The 15,284-nt window shown below is 37.5% G+C and overlaps 1 protein-coding gene across 1 annotated transcript in view; it reads right to left on the reverse strand.

The window, feature by feature from the left end:
* The window catches only part of Map2k5 (mitogen-activated protein kinase kinase 5), a 264,967-nt gene that overhangs the window by 195,193 nt on the left and 54,490 nt on the right, over window positions 1-15,284 (reverse strand). Inside the window, exon 8 of the mRNA XM_013009900.1 lies at window positions 12,385-12,449. Coding sequence (XP_012865354.1) covers window positions 12,385-12,449 — 65 coding nt within the window. The remainder of the gene's footprint in view (window positions 1-12,384; window positions 12,450-15,284) is intronic.

The raw sequence follows: 15,284 nt of genomic DNA on the forward strand, positions 1-15,284 counted from the left end.
TTTGGTCATGGGATTGAACTCTGGGCCTTGGCGCTGTCCCTGCACTCTTTAGCTCAAAGCAAGAGCTCTATCACTTGAGCCACAGTGCCACTTCCCAGTTTTCTAGTTGTTTATTGTAGGTAAGAGTCTCAGGGACTTTCCTGCCTGGGTTGGCTTTGAACTGTGATCCTCAGCTCTCAGCCTCCTGAGTAGATAGGATTACAGGTGTGAGCCACCGGCACCCAGCTTCATTTGCCTTTTAAGTCAGTCACCACTGCTGCCATGTTCTGGAACATTTAGTAAGAATCATCTTCAAAGAAAAGCTAAAAGGGAGAAGAAATAAATTGGGCATACAAATTTAATTCAATACATGTATTTGTGGTAAAAATCATTTGAGATTTTATCCCATGTACTGTTTTCTTTAACACTATTAAGTTTTTGTTGCTCAGACAAATGTAAAAATATATTTATTCATAGTTTTTAGATAACTTTTCTGGAAACTTAATTATGGTTTAATCAGAGCTTTATGTTTATTGACTAAATATATTGTTACATTTTGCTGCCACAGTTAGCAGTGGTAATACAATCAGAATGTTAGAGAACCTTACACAATACATATTTTCCAAATACACTAAGCTTGTTAAAATGCTGTATTGATTGTGTCCTAAAGCAAGTTCTAATTTTGTCTGAACATTTTTTCATTTCATTATTTCAAGTCATGAAACAGAACCCATAAACTCTGCCTTTAGCAGTAATACTGTACATTCCTTTTCTTTCTTTCTGCACTACTGACAAGAAACCTGTGGAAATTTTAGGTCAAGAGAACAATATAGAGTCACATTTAAAAAGTAATCTAACATTTAAAAAAGAAAACACCTTTAGGCTTATTAGCCATTAATACTCAAAAATACTTTAGTAACCTTAATCTCTACTGTTTCCCCCCTGAATTTAGTAACCCGTTACTTCAATTCAGTGTTAATATTACAAATCCAAATCTAAAAATATTTCACTCCAGGAAGGTAGCAATTTAACAGAAACATGGTCTCTTATATCAAAATAACCAACAACAGAAGCAAGAAAAGTAATACTGGCAGAAAGTTATACACAGCAAATGCCTTTTGGACTTTCCAGTGAATTATTTTCCAAAAAAGCAATTTAAGTAAATACCCTAGATGCTATAGCATACATATACTTACTTGTTCAATATGCCAACCAAGAGACTACAATTTTCTAACACATCAAATACTACAGAATAGCTTTTTAAATTCAGTGTTTTGAAATCAAGAAATATGCCACCTCTATTAGAACAACTATTCAATTAATCTAGAGATTCAATTATCAAATTATGTTTTTGAAGAGATCTGTTGGGATTTCCATGCACCAGTACAATGGCTTGAACTCAGAGCCTGGGCACTGTCCCTTAGCTTTTTTGCTCAAGACTGGCACTCTATCACTTGAGCCACAGCTTCATTTCCAGCTTTTTGGTGATTAATTGGAGATAAGAGTCTTCTGGACTTTCCTGTCTAAACTGGCTTCAAATCATGATCATCAGATCTAAGCTTTCTGAGAAGCTAGTGCAGGCATGAGCCATCAAGCAAAGCAGATTCTAAGTTCCTGATAAGATGACCAAAGGATAATACTTCAGTAACTGACTGCCAAGGAATGGATAGTTAGCAACTTCTGAAGAGCCTCTAAAATTAACTGGACATGGTTCAGCACTGACTTCAAGAATTACACATTGATTTACATCATACATCCAAAAATAATCTGGGTTAAAAGCTAGGAAACTCAGAGTGAAGAGCACACAGAAGCACACCCAAATATTCATCTATATGTTAGAAGATGAGCGTTAGATGTGTGTTGCATTCTTGAGCATACCATTTTACTCTTCAAAACTCCTCTGACCCCCACTCATGGGTAAAAAAGAAGACAACCCTAACTTCTTAGCAAGGACTAAAAGCCCCAGCATGATCAAGCCCTGCCTGTCTCTCCAACCTCCCATGTTCTCTCTATTCCAGCCACACTGGCCTAGATGCAACATGAATCACAGGGTTTGGCCTTTCTGCTTGGAAGGCTCTTCCCCCAAACTTTCTGATGATTGGTCTTCCACTTCTTCTGATCTCAGCTCTTATCCTTCAGGTAAGCCTTCCCTGAGTACCTTCTGCATCCTTCTAACACTTGCAAGGTCTGGCATCATCTTCCTTTAGTATTCACCCCTGTTCACTACTAGATTACACATACTGGGAACAGTCCTCGATATACAGTGATAGTAAATATTTGTTCAGTGAATAAAAGAATGCACAATAAGGCAAAACAAAGCCAACATGGTACGGAGGACTACTGAGTTCTAAATTTAGGTCTGAATCCTGAAACTCTGAGGAAGCTTGTACGGCCCTCTATGGCTAGGTCTAAGGGAAATTCTATTCTCTGTAATCTGATAAACTGCCACATTATCTTGTTTATGGTAGTGGAGTTTAGCACCCCCTAGAAGCACCTCAAATTGGATAACATTTCACAGTCATCCTTAGAATGCAAAGAATCTGCATCTGGGAAGGAGAGCTGTGGCTCAATTGGTAGAGCACTAGCCTTAGCACAAAGAGGCTCAAGGACAACCCAAGCCCGGAGTTCAAGCCCCACAACAGATCCCCCCCACATTCATAGATAAATTCACCTGTAGATGGTTTCTCTCCTATATTCCCCAGCTAAGAGTCATCAGTAGCCAATGTCCCCTTAAATTCGTTTTTAAACAAAATGTTTAAATAGGGATACAGGTTGACCCATTTTAACAATGAGATAGATGTACAAGACACTATGTTGAAAAACAAAGTTTACAATTTAGGTGGGAGGTTATGGGGGGGCAATAGTTGTGGAGGTGGGAGGGAAGGGATGGTAGGGAAAAAACAAAGGAGGAAGTAACAATGCTTGATAAGAAATATACTCATTACCTTGCTCATGTAACTGTAACTCCTCTGAACAGTATCTTCACAATAAAAACTTACTAATAAAAAAGACAGCTATAACACAAAAAACTTTGTTTTTTTAAAGTGAAATTTCAGATTAATAGATGATATACTGTCAGTGATCTCACTACTGATGACCTTTGTGATGTGGTTCTTGTGCCCACTAAAGAGCAAGCCAGTTTGAAGCTACAATGGGTGTTTTCTGCCTCATAATCATACTTTTTTAGCTTCCTTTAATTTAGAATAAAGCATTAATATAAAAAAATCTGCTTTAGGGCTGGGAAGGTGGCTCAGTGGTAGAGCGCTTGCCTTGCAATGCATGAGGCCCTGGGTTCGATTCCTCAGCACCACATAAGCAAAAAGAAAAAAGCCGGAAGTGGCGCTGTGGCTCAAGTGGTAGAGTGCTAGCCTTGAGCTGAAGAGCTGAGGGACAGCGCCCAGGCCCAGAGTTCAGGCCCCATGACCGGACCCAAAAAAAAAAAATCTGCTTAGAAGGTTAGTTCCAGAAACACTAAGTGCTGAGCATAAGACACTGTGCTAGGCATTGTGAGGATTTTCACCAGATAACCAGACAAAACTCTCCTTTAGGGAGGCCAATCAAGGCAGAAAACAGATCAGAAGAAAGCACTCTCAAGCTAAACAGAGGTAGATGAACTGTGCCTCGCCATAGAAAAACAGAGCAAACTTGTTTATGTACAAGATTTCCCCTCAGGCTTATAGAAGCAGTCAGAGATCTCTTCAGCTTTCATTTTGCTGGGTAAAAGTTAGCTAATTCCTTCAACCATTTCTCAGCTCAAATATCAATTCTTCCATGAGACCTGGTGAAGGATTCTTCCTGAGATAGTAACTGCCTCACTTTCTCCACAGCCTCAGAGCCTGTGTCTCATCTATGCAGATAAGCAGACCAGGTTGTAAAGTCTGTGCTTACCTGCGGACAGAACATCCGCATCTCTCTCGACACAGGGCCCTTGACACTACACATGCTCAGAACTTGGCTGCCCAACAAATGGATGGAGGAGGCCTGAGGAGCAAGCACAATGCCACTCATTACTTCCTCATTCTTCTGGGTGCTTTCTAAACTATCCACAATTCCTCTGTCAGCTAAGCACCAAGCAACAGATGTATGAATCCAAAAGGGGCATACTGCAAGATGAAATCAAACCCACATTATTCCTTCCTAAGGAAGCCAGAGATGGAAACTAGATCTCTTTCATCTTATAATGACAGATGTGTGCTAACAGAATGTCTACCTGTTCATAACTACTTTTACATGGGAGTTTAAATTTCTTTATGAAGAAAGCATTTAATTAAAATAAAATATTAAGAACTCTTGTCATTTCCAAATTATTTTTCCCTGAAAGAGAATGGTGTTGAAAGTCTTAGATTCAGCAAATTCTTACTTGAAATATTACCATAATGTATTGATTTTTACAGACTCAATTGACTGAAAAGTTGTTTGTGTAGCAATATTGGCCAAACCAATATACTAGAACAATTTTGCTACCCATAGTAATCAAGTGCATTTCTGAGGTATAATTATACTGTCATAAAAATAAAGCCAAGATACCCTTTTCCAAGCAATAAAAACTACAGGGGCTATAAAACAGGAAGCGCAAAAGACTAAATAAATGAGATTTTTTAAAATGAAATTTAGTCTTTCAAAAACACCACCTCTTCTTCCTTCCCTTAAGCCATGGTTAGGAAAAATGATCAATACTTCAATCTTAATAAACTATTTCAATAATAGTTAATTCGAGTGGAAACAGTCTGAAAATCTCTGCTCAGCGACCTGTGACATCCTGTCATGTTGGTTAGGTGCCAATAATCCATCACTGCCATAATGAATAGGAGCATGTGTGAAGTTATAGGAATGTGGAAGGGTGGGAGAACTCGAAGGCGGGAAAGGTATAGAAAATCATGAACACAAGTTTATTCTTTAGATTCTAATCAATACAACACACATTATTGTATAAAACAAACCTATAACAGTGACTGCTGAGAGAGGGAGAGAGAGAAACATACATAATTAATTTTATTTGACAAATACTTATTGATTTTCTGAAAACATTAATATCCTTGCCTGTCACATGATACCGTAATACAATTCAGCCATATATAAGTATTTAATTTTGCATTAGGATGATGCCTTGTTTGCTTGTTTAAAATATGGTCTTGGCTGCAAGGAAAAGGCTCTTCATTTGATTGGAAATTTAAAGTCAAAATAAATCAAACAATTACTCTTGCTCTCAGGTCAATAACATCAAAACCATTTTAAAACTCTCCATAGACAAGATATGTCAGGGAAAAGCCCTTCAGAAGTGGGGTCATGTACACAATCAGAGAAGCTAGAACCAGACCTACTGTTCTCCACTTTGGCCTGGCACCTTCTGGTTGGTTGAAAGAGGAAGTCAGAGTTCCCAGTTGCTATGTGAGTCTCCACCCAGCCATGCCCTCCTTCAACAATGAGACACATTCTAAAAAATGTGTCCTTAGGTAATTCCGCCATCATGAAAACATCATTGAGTATACTTATACAAATATGATGATTATACTGACAATAAGCATGGGATCACCACTATACAGTTCTCTGTTGAATGAAACATTCTTTATTTAGCATATGATTTTTTTTCAGCTTTCAATGGCTATTTTATTCACTTTTTTTGACTATAAATATTTCTACTATGTCAAAGAAAGTGAACACAGTACATTCACATGACAGCGGAATGGATTTTCAGAAGTCATCTTCAGTAGGGTAAAAACTCAGGGGAAAAACCCTCAAGGTTGGAATTTAGTTTTTTACATAAAGTCCCTTATAAAAACAAAACAATTTAAAATCAAACTGGAAAAGGCAGGAAACATTTTTTTTTAAAAGAGAAAGAAAAAGGAGAGTCAATGACTCATTGTTTTTCCTCCCTTTTCTCTTTCCCCACATCTCTGGCCTCCATCACAGAACATCTTCTAGCTTTTCAGCCTCTTTTTCAGCATTGTAATTTTTGCCTGGTCATTTCTTTTCTTTTTCAATCTCTTTCCTGCATTCTTCAAACGTTGTTTTGAATTTTTGTGCACTCTTCACATTTAGAAAGTGGATGGCCAGCAGCTCTGGTTTTAAGCACCGGTCAGTGAAGTGAGCATGAGTTTTCCAGACCCAGACACTGTTAGTATTCAGCTTCAGCTCCATCACTAGTGTGATGTAGTGGTTGACATGAATCTTCAACGTTTTATCCCTCCTCATGAAGAGGCGCATGGTCCCTTTTTCCTGGTGCTTCAGGAGATTGCCATTGCCAGTGCCTCACTCCTTCCATTCTGAGAGGTCATCCCCTATCTTTTTTGTTGTTGTTGCTTTAGAGGTGATGTACAGGAGGGTTACCTTTACATATATCGGGTGATATGTACATTTCTTTCCTTTTGCTTGGTGTCAGCTGTTCCCTCCTTCTCTTTTGTTCCCTCCCTCTCATCATCAACCTTGAGTCACTTAGTTCACTTTCTTCAACGTCCAGTGCAGCTCATGGGCCCCTCTGCTGTACTATTTCACCAGCTTTCCACTGTTTCTGTGCCTTCCTCCTACTTTCCCTCTTAGCCCACATTTTTATAAGTTCCTCCTCTTCCTCTTGCTCAGGAAGAGAAAATTATTGGCTGAAACCGGGGGTCATGGTGGACTCATGTGCAGTCTTAATGAAGGTATCATGGTCCTCATGACTGTCCTTGGTGGCTGCCATGGGCGGGGGGGGCGGCTTCTCAGTCTTGGTTGTCTCTGATTCCCTCTAGGTGACTGGTTGTAGCTCCTTTACTCCACATCTGATCTGTTTTAATTATGATTTTTTTTAAGAATCCTATGTTTTGAAATATTTTCCTTACTAATAGCAACTAGTGTGATAATTCATGTGTTTTCTCATTTTATATAAAGGCCATTTGAGCTGATTTCTATTAAACCAATTATACTTCTAAAATGAGTTAATACAGTTTTAGCCCCCAAACACATTCACTTTAGCTGGTGTCTACAGCCATATCACAGGGCAGAATATAGCCTAATACTTCACATGATCTCTGTCACCCCCATCCTGAGCCCACTACCCAACAAATACCACTTAAAATACATAAAACAATATGAAGAATTAAACACCTTTTTAGAATTACTATTCCTTCTTCCCTCTTTTTGTCTCTAGATAATGGCATATATCCAATCCTTAAGACATCATTTACACTAGCTAGGCACAGTGATGCACATCTACAGTCTCAGCTATTCTATTATACCAGCTACTCAGAAAGACAGAGGCCAGAGGACTGAAGTTTGAGGACAACTTACTAAAAGTTAGCAGAAGCCCTACCTAACTCAAAAGCAAAAGGACTAGGGGTATGGTAGAACAAGTGGTAGAGCAAGCACAAGGCCCAGGATTCACTATCTAGTATGAGAAGAACAAACAAATTAACAAAAACTATCATTTAGACAGTAAGCACAGTACTCAGTAAATCACAGAAAATTCAACTCAAAGCCCAGACTAGACACTTCATTGTATTATGGGAAGGAGCTAGAACCAGAAAGCACACTATTCATTTCAAATATATACACATATGTGGTGATTACTGGATTAACTGACTTAGCATAACTTAAATGTTATTGTATTTCTGAACCCAAAGTTTGAGGAGCTCCATCAATCTAGTGGCTAGCTTTGGAATCACTGAATGTTCACCATATTCATTTATTTATTTCTCTTTCCTCTTCCCTCACTCCCTCTTCCCCCCCCTCCCCCATGGTACTGAAGAGGTTTTTGAACACAAGGTCTTGCACTTGCTAGAGAAGCATTCCACCACTTGAGTCATGCCCCCAATTCCTTTCACCTTTTTTCAAACAGGGTCTTGCATTTATGTTCAGGACAGCTTAGCCTATGATCCTCCTACTTATATTTCCTGTGTAGCCAGGATAGCCATCTTATACTACCATGCCCAGCTTCTTATTGGTTACGATGGGATCTCAAGAATACTTTGCCTAGGCTTCTAGGTAGATGGGGTTGTGCACATGCACCACCATGCCTGGCTCATTACATTTGTTTCAATGGACATACTACCCAAGAAAAGGAGACAAATGACTAGAATGATGGGTCAGTGGAGGCTAAGTAATCAGTTTTAAATTTTACTAAAATTAAAAGAAAATTAATCAATTAATATATGTATCCTTATGTTGGAAACCCTTATTAGGTGAATGATAATGCAATCTCTAAAACTAGCTGGACAAGGGGAGAATCTAATCAAAGATCCTTACTAGCCAGACACTTGTGGCACTTGTAACCTTAGCTACTCAGGAGGCTGACACCTGGAGGATTAAAGTTTAAAGCCAGTCTTTTCAGTAAAGTCCAAGAAACTCCATCTCCCATTAACTAACAAAACAGCTGGGCTGGAGGCAGGGCTTAAGTGGTGGAAAAACCTGCGATGAGGAAGCAAGGCTAGTGAGAGCTTGAAGCCTTGACGGGGAAAGGAAAGAAGAAGGGAGGGGAGGAGAGGAGAGGGGAAAGATACTAAGTTCTGCCTTTGCCACAGTACACAGTACAACCACCAGACCTCATAGTTTCCAGTGGGCTTGACATTATGCCATCTGCCCTACAGTAACCTGAAAATGTTATGATAAAAAAGAAATACCTTGAAGCTTTTAGAAAATTACTGTAGGTAAGACAATATATAAATCAATCTTGTCATTTATAGCACACCTAGAGAAAAAAGAGAACTATAATGCATATTATAATATGAATGCAGAACTTCTTAAAGCTTGCTTATAGGCATTTCTTACAGAGTCCTGGTCAAGCAAGCAGGAGCAGAAATTACAAAGTTGAAATAATTTTTCCATTACTAGTACTACCAGTACCAGTAGCTAACATTTAATAAGTGCCACACAGTGCTAAAGATTTTACGGATTATCTCATTTAACTCCGTAACAACCTAACAGGATAGACATTATTATCCCCATTTTCCAGATAGGCAATCAGAGGCAGGATACATTTTATAACTTGTACCAGGTCCCAGAGCTAATAGATGACAGCTGTAGTATTCAAACTCAGAGTGTAACACCAAAGTTTTTTAAATTCACTGTGAATCTAAAACACATGTCATATATAATCCCCACCCCCTTTTCTTTAAGTTGAAAATCTTGTAACCCTTTGGGAAATGAAGTAATAATGAAAATATACCCATTTCCTTTAACTAAATTGTCCTTGTTTGCTCTGGCTTATACTTTAGAATATTTCCTTTATGATTCATATAGCACAAATTGGTAATGTGAGAAATGCCAACTTAAAATGGTCTCATTAGGTTCTAATGCAGAGAACAGTTTAGAGAATCCATGTATTTGGTTTAATTATCTGGGGCCAAGATTTCATATCATATAATGGTAGAAAACACAGGCTTAAACATGAGAATTTATCCATTATTAAATAATATACATTGCAGTTACACATATTATAACCCTTGAAATTCAAAATATCCCATCAAGTAAAGTGAATAAGACTGAACACCAAACTTCTGCTTTGTAGTTATTAGTTTTATTACACTTCACAAAAAAAATTAAATAGACCCATTAGGCAGTTTTGTTACCAATGAGTGGCTTTTTCAATATTTTCTTCATCTAGTTTATGTAGCATAGCCTCTAATGTAATCATTTTGTTTGAAAACCTACAACTTTCATAGCTAACACCATTAAGGTAAACTTAGTGTAGGAGAAATCCAATCATAATACATCAATGTTTCATAAAGACTTTAGTAGAGTAGATTCTTATTTCTTGATGATTTTACCATTCCTTTGTGTTGAACAAAAACTCTGGGATAACATGAAGCAAGCAGGGCAGAGATACAGCTCAGTGATCAACAACAAAGGTTACATAACTGAAAATCTTCACCCTCTTTCCTCAGAAGAATCACATAAGCATCAAGTGTTATGACATACACTTGTACTCAGGAGGCTGAGGCAGGAGGACTGCTTGAGCAGGAGTTCAAGACTAATCTGAGCAACATAACAAAAGCTGGTTTAAAAAACAAAACAGCATCAGGTGCCAGTGGCTCATGCCTGTAATTGTAGCTACTCAGGAGGTTGAGATATGAGGATCGTGGTTCAAAGCCAGCATTATCAGGGAAGTCCAGAAGGCTCTTGCCTCCAATTAACTACCAAAAAGCAGGAAATGGAGCTATTGCTTAAAGTGGTAGAGCTCTAACCTTGAGCACAAAAGCTCAGCGAGAGCTCCCAGGTCCTGGTTTCAATCTCCAGGATCAGCACAAATAATAGTAATTTCCAAAATATTAACATAATTTCATACTATAATTATTCCTTGGGGGATGGGAATGTCGTCCACTTCTCAGTATACTCCCCCATTGTCTCACACCTATGCCTTAATTTAAGAGAAGATGAAAATTTCAATAGCTATGCTGGAGGTATAGATCAACAGTAGAGTGCAGCATGTGCTAGGTCCTGTGTTTCATCTCTAGCATCAAAATTTTTTTTTAAAAATTAACACTGAAGATATGGTATCTAGAAAATTTAGTAACTAAGTGGGATTTGGTGGTTTTATGTGTGTGTGTGTGTGTGTGTATGAATCTATTTATGTATGGATATATACACATCCACATATGTGTGTGTGTGCACGCACACTTGCATGCACGCGCAGGTCCTGGAGCTTTAACTCAGGACGTGGGTACTGCCCCTGAGCTTCTGTGCTCAAGGATAGCACTCTACCACTTGAGCTACAGCTTTATTTCTGGCTTTTTGGTGATTTGGACTTTCCTGCCCAGGCTGGCATCAAACCATGATCCTCAGATCTCAGCTTCCTGAGTAGTTAGGATTACAGATGTGAACCACTGGAGCCCAGCACATTTCTTAATCTATCTTAAGTTTACAATAGGCCTTCAATTTAAAAATACAAAGGTAAACATTTGATGAAATAATACAGGTAAGTTAGGAGTCCAAAGAAATGGTTTTGGATTCCCTTCGAAGACAATGTAAGATTCAGTGAAAGCAAGAAACACAAGTGTTCCTTATTTCCTCCTCAGGAACCTTCAGAACAGGGTCGGATATCCAGAATAGGGAAGTTAGATAAAGGTGAAGGGGAGATTAAGATGCCATTTATGTAGTGCAGGGCTGCATGGGAAAGAATATAGTAGCTTGATCCAGGGGAAAAACTCAGCTTCCAAAATTTTAAGGGCAAGAACCAATGCTGGTATAAGAAATGTTATTATTTATTTCTCTAAATTCTTATAGTGGACAGGCTTAACAGAACAACTATTTGCAATACTCAGTCATCTGTAGGAAAAAAAAATAAGTGATAAATGTGAACCTAAGTTCTTCAAGGACTATACTTGGGAGAAAGCACTCACGTGTTAATTGTATCTATAGAGGGACTGAAGCTCTAGATGAGGGACTGGATCTGATGACTCTGAAAGAGCTTCTAACCCTAAGAAATAGAATTCTATTCTAAAGCTCTTGGAGAAATGAAGGATGGTCAGAAATTTTAGAATGTGACCCTTCAAGGCCATGGGACCACAAGGCAATTTTTATCTGTGTTCATGTGGATAATCAGAACTTAAAAATTTTAAGAACATAAGTAACCAATTAGAAAATTCTTTTACAACTGAAACTATTAATATTGGTGCTAAAATAAGGTAAAAACACAATCATAATGTGAAGCAGGATTAGAGTATATATGGAAAACAGCTCTCTGGAGGAAAACTTTATTATTCCCTCAGGCCTTTCTTACAGAGTATGGATTTTTTAATTCCTAGTGGAATATTTTTCATACACCACTGCAGACTATTAAGTACTAGATATTACATTATGTAGTTTACACTAGTGCACAAGAAGACTTCCCTGTCGAGAGAACTATTTTTTACAGTTAGTATTTTTTAATATGAAAATGAACACTCCTTTAGGGTAAGATCACTGCAGCTAGAATTTAGGAAGAGTTTTATAACTTAACATATTCATCAATGTGTGCAGGAATTCTCTCAGGGGAGTAGGGTGAGGCGAGAAGGAAATACAACAGGAAAAGGCTTTTTAATAACTTACAGTGTCAACACAGGGCAAACCAATGGTATTTTTAAGGTTTGGCTACCACTGGGCATAGCCGTAAACAGGTAAGGGACTAGCATAAAGTACCAGCAAGTTTTAAAAACATGATGGTGTTAAAGAACGAAGAAATATATATACATTAAACTTCAAGCCAGTTACTGATACATTTGCTAATGGTGGACTATTAACTGCTCACCCAGGAGAAAGGTGGACTCAGAAATATTAAAAAGGCAATATAAATGCACTTTTCAGGCAATTCTTGAGAAAGTAGAAGACACCTTGCAAAATTGTAGAGTCAAATGTGGAAGTAAATGTTGGTGGTCATGTAAAATTTTTGTAATGGAATACTTGGATACCCAGCAATTGGAAAGTGGATCAAAAGTTTAAGGAAAATTGACTACTCACTTGTAGACTGTGCCTCCGTTGCCATGACCAAGGGTGTCTCGATACCGTATGTCTTGTTCATTCATCTCCACAAGAAAGAAAAACAAAAAGGATGTCATGCTGTGGATGGAAATGTCAAGGAAAAGCAACTCTGGGCCATAAACAACAAGCAGTCTGGGTCATTTCAAGTTCAGCTGCAAGAACGAGAAGATCAATACAACATTTGCTGTCCAATTTATAAAAGACGATACCAAGGGACAAAGTGATGGAAAGTTTAATGACAATTTGTTTGCCTGGGTCATTTCATTAAAGTTTGATAAAAGGTGTCAAAATGGAATGATATAACATAGCTCAAAAGGGTCAGGTCAGAGATGCTGATAAGAAAACAGTCTCCAGTACAGCATATAACCACCAATGCCAAGCAGCACTGCACATAGCCAAAGTCAAACTTGGGAAAACAACACACATAGAGATATACAGTCAGTAATCTAATGTATCAGTTGTAAATAAATCAGCCCTTAAAAACTCCACAGATGACCTTATAATTAACATTCAGCAAATGGAGTGAATAATGTTTATGATTTTCCTAGAGTAGAAAAAGCTTTTCTTTACAAATGATAAATCAGTATACAGCAATAACTAGGTAGAAGTCACATTATGCTGATGAAAAAGTATCAAATCAATGCACTTTAAAATGCACATGCAGTCAAACCTAACGAAGAAAGGGAAAACATACAGGCATGTAATTTTTATAAAGTTGTTTTTATAATTTAATGTACAAAACAGAATGCAGTATCTACTAAGGTTCTATAAAACTTATTATACCAAAAATACTACTCTCATTTGTATCATGAGTGGTCGGTGAATTACATCGATACCCACAAAACAATATTTTCAGAGTTTCTAAGGAACTCCCTACATAATCATTTATCAAATGAATTTAAGACTAGGCAGACTATTTGATGCATCCAGTAATTTTTTATGCACTGGCCCACTTGCTTAAAAATTAACTGCCAACCTTATTCACAAAGTAGACTTAACAAAGGCATTATTTTCCATATAGCTAAAGCTTAGAAAAAGCCAAAGTAAGCCCTGAAAAAAAAAAATCAATTTCCAGGGAATTGCACTGCCTTGCCTGGGCAGAAAATGGATAGTTTTAAATTCAATGTCACTTGGAAAAAAAAATTAGTTTGTTCTTAGACCATTATAGTAAAGCTTTAAATATCTGTTTCATTCTAAACTTCCACCAATTGAATTTAAAAAAAAGCTTCATTTATCAAGGGAAATATTTTTCCTCCATACATTTCTGAAGTTGAAGCTTCAGAGTGCCGTGATAATTAGGAGTGTGGCATAGGTAACAGAAACAGCTTCCTTTCCAAGCCTGTTTGCCAATCCCTAAAAGAATATTGACAGATCCATGTGTAAAGGCCAATTCAGCACCCAATTTAATTGTAGTACAAGTTGATTGATGCAATTTACAATCAGCTAATTACTATATCTAAGGTCAGTTTTAAAAAAAGTGAGAGAAGTCAGAAAAATTGGCAACTACTTTCCTATTTGAGGATTCTGTTCTTTATTACCTTTAAACTACCTGTATAATAGATGTGGCATGAAAGAAAGACAAGAAAATGATATTATTTGGGCTAAATGATAATCGTTCAAACAGCATGAAGAAAAGCAGTACAGAAACTGTCTGGAGATGCTAACCTAGCAAAACTGCTATTAGATTTACTTTTGTCAATAATAAAAATACAGAGTAGTAGCTATTAGTAAGTACAAATAGGCTACAAGGCCAGTTCCCTAAGAAAATTTCTCTAGGTAGTCTAAACGCGTTTCCAACAACTTAATTCAGACCATTATCTTGCCCAACAAAGTATACTCTCATCATGGCTTGAAGTTAGTTTTTAGGAGAAATTTCATTTATACATCTACAAACTGAGACCAGGGCTCTGAGACAGATACAGGGAAAACAGCGTGTAGATATATAGTATATATAGGGTCTAGACCCTAAAAGGGCTTAAGTCTATGGTCAGAAATGTGGCCAGCCTTCCTAGTATTTTAGCCTCATTGGGAGTGGCAGGCAGACAACAGCATCAGAGGACAAGTGGAACTTCCACAAGAGAGTTAGCAAGGAGAACTGGGGAGGAAAAATGGTTTCTAATGTATATTTATATGCATGAGCACTAAGTACAATGTAAGCCATTTTTTTAATTTATTTATTTATTTTTGTGGGTTGTGGGGCCTGAACTCTGGGCCTAGGTGCTGTCCTTCAGCTCTTCAGCTCAAGGCTAGCGCTCTACCACTTGAGCCACAGCACCACTTCCGGCTTTTTCTGTTTATGTGATGCTGAGGAATTGAACCCGGGGCCTCATGCATGCAAGGCAAGCACTCTACCACTGAGCCATCTTCCCAGCCTATCATTTTTTAAATTTATTTTTGTTATAATTAGTGGTTTTGAAGAGCAAATTTAAAAATATATTACTTTAAAAGATAGTATCTAGCCAGATGATTATAGATGATAGGTTTATGCCTATAATCCTAGCTACTGAGGAGGCTGAGATCTGAGGATTACAGTTTGAAGCCAGCCATGGAAGAAAAGTCTGCAAGACTATGATCTCCAATTAACCACAAAAAAGCTAGAAGTGGAAGTGCACTCAAGTAGTAGAGAACTAAACTTGAATATAAAAAACTCAAGGACAGGGCCCAGGCCCTGAATTGAAGCTCCAGAGCCAGCACAAACACATACAAAATGACAATATCTACTGAAAAAGATTAAAGAGTTTATGATGTTTAAAGTTATACTGACCTTTGTCTAGCTAAATTGAAATTTGTTATATTACAAACTAAGATTCTTTTTTATTTAATTTTCTGATTTATTACAGTACATAAATATTTCTTCTTATGTTTTAAAAAGTATATGA

The sequence above is a fragment of the Dipodomys ordii genome, unplaced genomic scaffold (genome assembly GCF_000151885.1).
Source record: "Dipodomys ordii isolate 6190 unplaced genomic scaffold, Dord_2.0 Scaffold11, whole genome shotgun sequence".
NCBI classification, from domain to species: domain Eukaryota; kingdom Metazoa; phylum Chordata; class Mammalia; order Rodentia; family Heteromyidae; genus Dipodomys; species Dipodomys ordii.